This window comes from Ochotona princeps, chromosome 16 (genome assembly GCF_030435755.1).
Source record: "Ochotona princeps isolate mOchPri1 chromosome 16, mOchPri1.hap1, whole genome shotgun sequence".
Taxonomy (NCBI): Eukaryota; Metazoa; Chordata; class Mammalia; order Lagomorpha; family Ochotonidae; genus Ochotona; species Ochotona princeps.
In genome coordinates this window covers 51027390-51034936 of record NC_080847.1, presented here as the reverse complement: position 1 = coordinate 51034936, position 7547 = coordinate 51027390, and the positions used below count along the sequence as shown (strand labels likewise).

General features: G+C 51.7%; 1 protein-coding gene across 1 annotated transcript; it reads left to right on the top strand.

Moving 5' to 3' along the window:
- Window positions 1-1522: 1522 nt before the first annotated feature.
- On the top strand, window positions 1523-6544 carry LOC131482155 (transforming growth factor beta-1 proprotein-like). The gene is made up of 5 exons (XM_058673928.1): window positions 1523-1766; window positions 2775-2935; window positions 4418-4535; window positions 6208-6285; window positions 6423-6544. The coding sequence occupies exons 1-5, from the start codon at window positions 1523-1525 to the stop codon at window positions 6542-6544; spliced, it is 723 nt and encodes a 240-aa protein (XP_058529911.1).
- The last annotated feature ends 1003 nt before the right edge of the window (window positions 6545-7547 follow it).

Sequence of the window (7547 nt, the reverse complement as noted above, 5' to 3'; positions counted from 1 at the left end):
TTGCTTTGCTTTTTTAAAGATTTATTTCTTTACACTTGAAAGACTTTTTTCAATGAAAGCTGCAGAAATAGAGCAAAAGCACTTTCATCTGCTGATTCACTCCTCAAATTTATGCAAAGGCCATTTAGCTGATCTGAGGCTGGCAACCATGAACTTCTTCCAGGTCTCCCACATGTCTGCAGCAACCCAAGGACTTGAGCCATTTTCCATAAAGGATCAGAAGTGGAACAGCCATTGGCAATGCTGGCTCTAACACATCAAGGATTAGCCTGAAATGGCACTGAACCAGTCCCCGGAACAAATGTTATAAAGCAGCAACTACAATTTATCTCTAACAGTCCTCCTGTAAGTCAGAGATGTGTCCATAGCCTAGCTGGATGGCTGTGACCCAGGGTCTCTCCTGAATTAGCAGTCAGGTGTCAGCCCAGGCTGTAGGCACACAGAGATCAGATTAGTGCTGGAAGAGCTGCCCTCCACACATGGCCACTCACCCCAGGCTGGGTGTTGGCCACAGACTCAGCTCTTGCCTGTGTGTGTCTCTCTGGTGGCTGCTTCCCAGTCCTCATCCTTCCACTAACACCGCAGTGTGGCAGTCCCTGAGAGAGAGCTGGAAGAGGACTTGAACTACTTCTCTGAACCACCTGAGGGAGTCACCCTGCAACACTGTGGTGTGGGTGAGAAGCCAGGCCCCAAGACCAGCCAGGCTCAAGGGGAGGCCCTAGGATCCACCTCCTGAAAAACAAGTCTCCAAGACTCTGTTTTATTCTACAGATTCAATTATTTAAGTAAAAGATAAAGGGAAGGAGAGAAAGAGAGAGAGAGAGAGAGAATGCTTCTCTCCAGTAGTTCACTGTCCAGAAGCAGCTGTAGCAAGGACATGGCAGGCTACATGGAGGCACCCAAAAACACATCCTGGTCTCCACATGAGTGACAGGAAATGATGCTGGGGCCACTGACCATTGCCTTCTCAGGGGCTTTAGCAGCAGCCACAGTTCCTTTTGGGATCTCATATGGAATGCAGTCGTCCCAAGGCCATCTGACACAGCTGTGCCTTGGTTGGGGAACAAGGACCTTTTTCTGGGGTACCCCAGGCTCAGGGCCACCTGGGGCCAGGGCAGGGCCAGAGCAGAGAAAGGAGCCACCAAACAACTGCCTGAGGCCAGAGTATGAACAGAGTGGCATTTTTCACTGTGGGGAGGAGCAGAAGGAGGGGCTGGAGAGGCGCCAAATGGGTTGGGTCAAAAGGTAAAAAGTTCTAAAAGTTTTCCAATGCACCTGGGAGGCTCACTGGGACTGGTCAAAGGAGGGAGCGTGTGGGTATACTAACCCATCCTGCTCCTACACCTACACCCCAGTGCTCCTGTTTCAAAGGTTCTCTGGAGGAAAGGCTTTGCCTCGCCTCACTCAGAGCCAACCAGTTGCCCTGCTGGAGACCAACACCATCTATCTGTTGGTAGTACAGCTCACATATCACCATCTGGCTTTGTGGGTTCCCAAGAGCCCTCTATAAGAGCCTCCTGTGATGTTGTCTGGGCTACAGATGCTGCCACTGCTGTGGCTTCTACTGTGGATGCCCAAATTCGGGCTCTCAAATACCCTAGGCATATGGGACATAATAGCCAGCGCAGATCGTGACAACATACCCTCCCGGTACACAAGAGCCTGTGAAAGAGTGAACAGGGGAACTACTGAGGAGGATCCAGAGACCGATGGTGACTCTTTCAATGATGACGTCTCCATGGAGCCAATGGTGGACATCAACAATGGTGAGCTGGGTGATCTGGGAGCACTGCAGGGCAAGGCAGAAGAAAGTGGCAAGAGGAAGAAGCATGCCTCCAACACAGGGAACACTCCTAAAGGGAGTGTTTTGAGCTGCTTATCCCTTAACAATATAGTCGGGAGCAATGAGGAAAGTGGATAAGACACACCAGGTGCTGGGGGAAGGGTGTAGGGGAGAAACCATGGGTAGAAGGCAGTGGCTTCCCTTGGAGTTCAGCACCAAAGAAACCTGGACGAAGCTACATAGTGGACCTCTTTATGGGGACAGTTGACACCATTAAGGTTTGGGAAAGGAAACCAGTGGAGAACATTGATGCATACTTGGGGGTGGTTGTGAAATGGGAAGATTGAAGGAGCAGAGCTGAACCAGGGAACCCAGCAATGTGACAGGAGGTATGGACACACCCCTAGGGCACAGGAAACATGGGGGAAGGCAGGGTCCGAGGGGAGGCAGGCGTTGGGCGTCGTGATGAATGCAAGAAAGGGACAGCAGTCCAGTAGGAAGGAGAAAGCCAGTGAGAGGAACCTGAGACCCAGAAAGAGCGCCAAGGATGCCTGCCGAGGGTCATGGTGTTTCACTCCAACACAGGAAGTCACAAGGTAGGGATTCCCAGGAAACAGAATCCTGGGATGGCAAAGGTCTTTCAGCCAGGGTACCGACATGGGAAAGGGGCAGCTGGGCTACAGAGGGAGATGGCGGAACCCTTGGGACTGAATGGGTCCAAGGCAGAGCAGTTGGAGTAGTTCTGGGCATGCTGGGAGGTATGAGTCACACAGCATGCCCCTGGGCAATGGAGAGGGGGCCTCGGGTAGACAGGGTGTAGGACCTATTCTGCAGGGCAGGGGCCACTCCAAAGGGGCCACTACTGCCCCCAAGGTCCCTCAGCTAAGTATGACAGTCGAACTCCAACCCTCTGGGCCCACTCTAGGCCAGGGTCTCTCCAGAGCTTCCACCCCTGCCAGACCCTGACGCCTCTCTCTGCTTCTCCTTCTAGAAGTTTATAAACAATTCAGAGACAGCCAGAAAAGCGTGTATGTTATCTTCAACAAAACACAGCTCCGGGAAGCTGTGCCTGAACCCTCATTGCTGTGTTTGGCTGAGTTAAACCTGCACAGACGCAGGAAGGACCAGGAACAGCTTGTGATGCTGTATGAGGTGAGGTGAAGTCTCGGGGGGAGGAATATGGCTGCCCTGCGGAGGGTGGAGGAACTCAGACCAGGGACTCCTGGGACTTCAGAACTCTTAGCCTCGTGATAGGATATTACAGTGCTCACAAGGCTGAGGGTATAGTAGTTGGACCCGTAAAGATGACAGGAGTCTCAAACGTGGAATCTCTGGGAAGGCTGGAGGATCCAGAATCCATCTGCGCACTAGGGGACCCACTGGCCACATGGAACTTACTTAAAATGTAAATGGATGAGCAGGAAATATTTTCCAGAGCTCTAAAATAATAGATGTAAGACTTATAACTTTGCAATTCATAATCTTTGAGGTTTCTTTTAAAGATAAAGTTATTTCTTTGAGTAAGTAAACTCTTTCTGAGTGACAGAAATACAGAGACAGAAGTAGGGGCAGAGATGGAGGTAACAACATAGACAGAGAGATTTTGCACCTGTTGCTTCTCTCTCCAAATGGCCACACTGACTAGGACTGGGCCAGGCCACAGCCAGGAACGTGGAATGACCCCTGGGCTTCCCACATGGGTGCCAAGAGCCCAGGTACTTGGGCCATCTAGTGCTGATTTCCCAGGGGCATTGTCAGGGAGCTGGAGCACAGGTAAGTAGCTGGGTGTTTCAGCCGTGTCCAGGGGGATGCCTGAGTCACAGGCCACAGCTCTACCCTCTACACCACAACTCCAGCCCCTGACTTCTCTTGTCTGATTATGTATTTGGGAGACAGGAAGGTAAAGATGGAGAGTGTGCCTATGCTGGTTCACTCCAGAAGTGTCTACAATGTGCAGGGTGGGGCCAGGCACAATCCAGGAGCTTGGGCTTCCATCCTGGTCTCCAACATGTGTGTAGTGTAATAAGTCACACATATTCCATTGCATGGCCAGGCTCATGAGTAAAGAGCTGGATCAGAAGTTGATCAGCTGGACTCACACTGGTCCTAATGTGGGATTCCAGCATCATAGTTGTTGACTTAACTCTCTTAAGCATATTGCCATTTCTGGAGCAGTACAAGATTGTTCTAGAATTCCTCAGGCTCATCACTATGTCCTTCTTGGGATTCATCAAGCCCTGGGGTCACTGAATGAATCTAACATTGTCGTCAGCTCTCAGAGCCCAGGCCCTCAGATCTGCCTGTCATGTTCCCTGCAGACCCAGAATGCTGGCCCAGGTGTCTGGCATAGGGTTCTGTGCTGGTGGGTAGGGGCTTGGCCCAGCAGTGGTGCCTGTGGTCTCAGGAGATTGGAATAGCCCACACCTCAGGAGGTCAGGACAAGCAGAGTAGCTCTATTAAACCCAGGCCTCTTCTCGCTAGGGGCATTGTGCAAGGGTGGAGCTGTGACTCCAGTGTGGCTTTGGTGCCAGGAGCTGGAAGCTGCCCTGGGAGCAGATAGAGGGGCTGGCATGGTCCTTGTTTGTGAAGAATGAGCAAGTCTCTACATTCCCTCTCCTGTTCTTCCTCCTCCAGAAATACAGAAGCAAATCTTGGCACTATCTAAGCTATCGCTTCCTAGCCAATGGCGACATAGCAAACTGGATGTGGTTTGACGTCACAGAAGTTGTGCGGCGCTGGCTGAACCAAGCAGGTAAAGCTCATGGTCTGTCCCACACTTGCTTCTCCTGGGAACCCCTGCCTAGCACCCTGACTTCTCCCCTACCCCCATGCTACTATCAGACACTCAAGGCTGGGTGACACTGAGGAGTCTGTTAATGGTAACTCCATCCAAGAGCACCTGCTGTCCCTGCCACAACCCAGTCCTTGCTTTTGTCCCATTTGGGCAGCATGGACTGGCCTAGTGTAGTTTTGTCTTCTACCCTTGACCCTTATGGGAACACAGGCAGGTCACCTCCTTTCCATGTGTGTCAGCTGCCAGCTCTGTAGGAGGGTCAGAGTGGCTGAGGGTTCAAAGTGGTGACAGCACACATGAAGGGCCTAGCACAGAGCGTCTGGTCCTGTGGATTCTGCTGTTTATTTGCAGATGGTGGGGTTAGGAGGTGGTCCATCTGCTGGGTCCCCCCCCACCCCAATTCCCTCCTAAGATGTTTGTTCCTTGTGTCAAGATTTAAATATTGAGACCAGTGCTGTTACCTAGTGTACTCAATCCAGTGCCTATGGTACAACTAATCCCTAAAATATCAGATCGAGTCCCTGCTACGCCACTTCCAATCCAGCTCCCTGCTGACATGCTGGAAAGCAGTGGGTGATGGCCAGGTCTTTGGGCACCTACATCTTTAACATAAAACTGGTCTGATTCTTTGGACCTGCCTAGCAGCTTAAATTTTCTGGTCATTGTGGATTATTTTGGATTGTACCGGTGGTTGAAGCATCTCTCTCTGTCTCATCCCACGCTTTAATTCTGTGTTTAAAATCAAGATTGATCTGAGAAACTATTGCAGGGAAAGCAGTAGGCAGATAAAGAGAACTTCCATCTGTTTGTTTTTTCCTAAAATGGCTATGCCTGGGTCTAACCAAACCCAGATAAAGGAATCCCATCAACGTCCCAGCACGTGGCCATCTTGTGCTGCTCTTCCAGTCCCATCCGCAGGGAGATGGATCAGAAGGGGAGCAGCCAGTGGCCCAGCATTAAGGTCTGGCCCAGGAGGGTGCCTCTGCCTGAATCCCACAAGGACTCCTGGCCAATGCTCAGCTGCTCTGCTTCTACTCCAGCTCCCTGCTGCCCTCTGTGTGAGAACAGTGGAACTGCAGCCAGCTGGCAAATCCTGATGCTGCTCCTGGCCTTCCCTGGGCCAGCCATGGCCTTGGAGGTCATTTGGAGAGTGAACCAGCAGCTGGAAGTTGTGTCTCCCTTGCTTTCCTAGAACTCTGCCATTCAAATAAAGCAATGGTTAGGTGACAGCACAGTGGCATTTCACGCTAATGCTTTCCTGTGCCACTGTCATCCCAGATGGATGCTGGTTCTGGTCCTGGCTACTCCACTTTCAATCCAACTCAGTCCTCATGGCCTGGGAAAGCAGCAGAGGATTGCTGCAGTCCTTGGGCCTTTGCACGCATGTGTGAGACCCAGAAGTCTTATTGGCTCCTGGCTTCAGATTGGCTCAGCTGTAGGCAGAGTGACCATTTGGGGAGTAAACCTGCAGATACCTGCTTCTCTCCTGTTCTTTGTATATCAGCCTTTCACATTAATAAATGATAATACATTTTATAAAATAGTAAAAAAAAAATAAGGAGGAGGTAATCTGATCCTGTGCTGCAATGAATAGAAGGCATCAGAGCCATCCATCTCCTCACTCCCGTAGGACCAGTCGAAGTCTTCCGCCTAAACCGCATAAGCTTAACTGAGAATGAAGAAAATGCTCTCCACATGGACATCAGTGGTGAGTACACGGTGCTGACCCAGCCCATGGCTTCAGTGATCTGGGTGTGAGCATGCATGTGCACGTGTGGGACATCATCACCCCAGACCTGCTGTGTGTCACTGCTCCATCCACCTGACAGTCCCCATCCCATGCAGGGCTCACACCCGCTGGCCATAGTGACTATGATCACAATGACAACAGGAAGCACCCCTTTCTGCTCATTGTGACCTCTTCGCTGAAGCAGACCCAGCCTGTGAACAGCTCCCAGCAACCCTGAGACCCAGGTAAGCACAGGGCCCATTACTGTGGTTAGGCGCCTACATCTCCAAGGGGACCGTTCTAAGCTAGGTCTCTATTTCTCCTGAGAGTTGGGCCCTGCGTGCTGGAGTGTGGGACCTAGGAAGCTTACAGAGTAAGTCCTAAGGGGCTTGCCTGCTGCAGGGTGGGAATCAGACAACAACTGAATACATGTGGGGGAACTGGTATTGCATGTGGCAAGGTGGCCTTGGTGGAATCTGCTGTTGACTGCAGGGGGCATTCTGAATGCTGGGATTCCAGATCTCAGGAGTCAGTGTCTGTACTGGCAGTGAGGCCATTGGGGAGGAGGAAGCTGTTGTGTAGAGAACTGAGAACTAGAAGATGGAGAATGTTCAGTTTCTACTCCACTGGCAGATCAGAGAGTCTAGGTTTGGCACCTTGGCCTCCTGGGACGTTAGGCGCTGGGCTGAAATGATAGCACCATGTGCCCCTTCCACACACACACACACACACACACACACACACATCTTGGGGGTAGAGAGAATGGAAATGCTGACCCTGCAGCTGTAGGAAGCCATGCTGGTGTATTGGGGTCCTGTTAGATACAGATGTGGCCTTCTATGTGCCACAGCCAGAGGCCAGGGCTGCATACAGGCTTACATCCTGGGAGCTCAGGAGAGCCAGGTGTGCCTGGAGTCCTGACAGTGGGATGGATGGGCAGGATAGCAGTGTCCTGGGATGCTGGAGCATTGTGGGCTCAGAGAGATGAGAGTCAACTGGGTTCCCAGATGCCTGAATTCAGTGAGATTGTGTGACCTGGGCTGAGCAAGGGCCTGAAACGCAACACATTTCCTGCTGAAAATCCTGCAGTGGTGCCCTGGACTTTCGTTCGTGGTGTTCCTGTGCTGGTGGCTGGCCGCACCCCCATGGCTCTCTCACTACCTCTTACTCTCTGTACCAGCACTCCCCAGGGATTAGGGGTTCAGGCGCTGAGGGACTCCCCTCAGTGAGACAGCTCAGGG

Coding starts and splice junctions, on each gene's coding strand:
- LOC131482155 (XM_058673928.1), top strand. CDS start 1,523: ATGTTGTCTGGGCTACAGATGCTGCCACTGCTGTGGCTTCTACTGTGG. Junction 2,936..4,417: donor AGCTTGTGATGCTGTATGAG/GTGAGGTGAAGT, acceptor TTCCTCCTCCAG/AAATACAGAAGCAAATCTTG. Junction 6,286..6,422: donor TCTCCACATGGACATCAGTG/GTGAGTACACGG, acceptor CATCCCATGCAG/GGCTCACACCCGCTGGCCAT.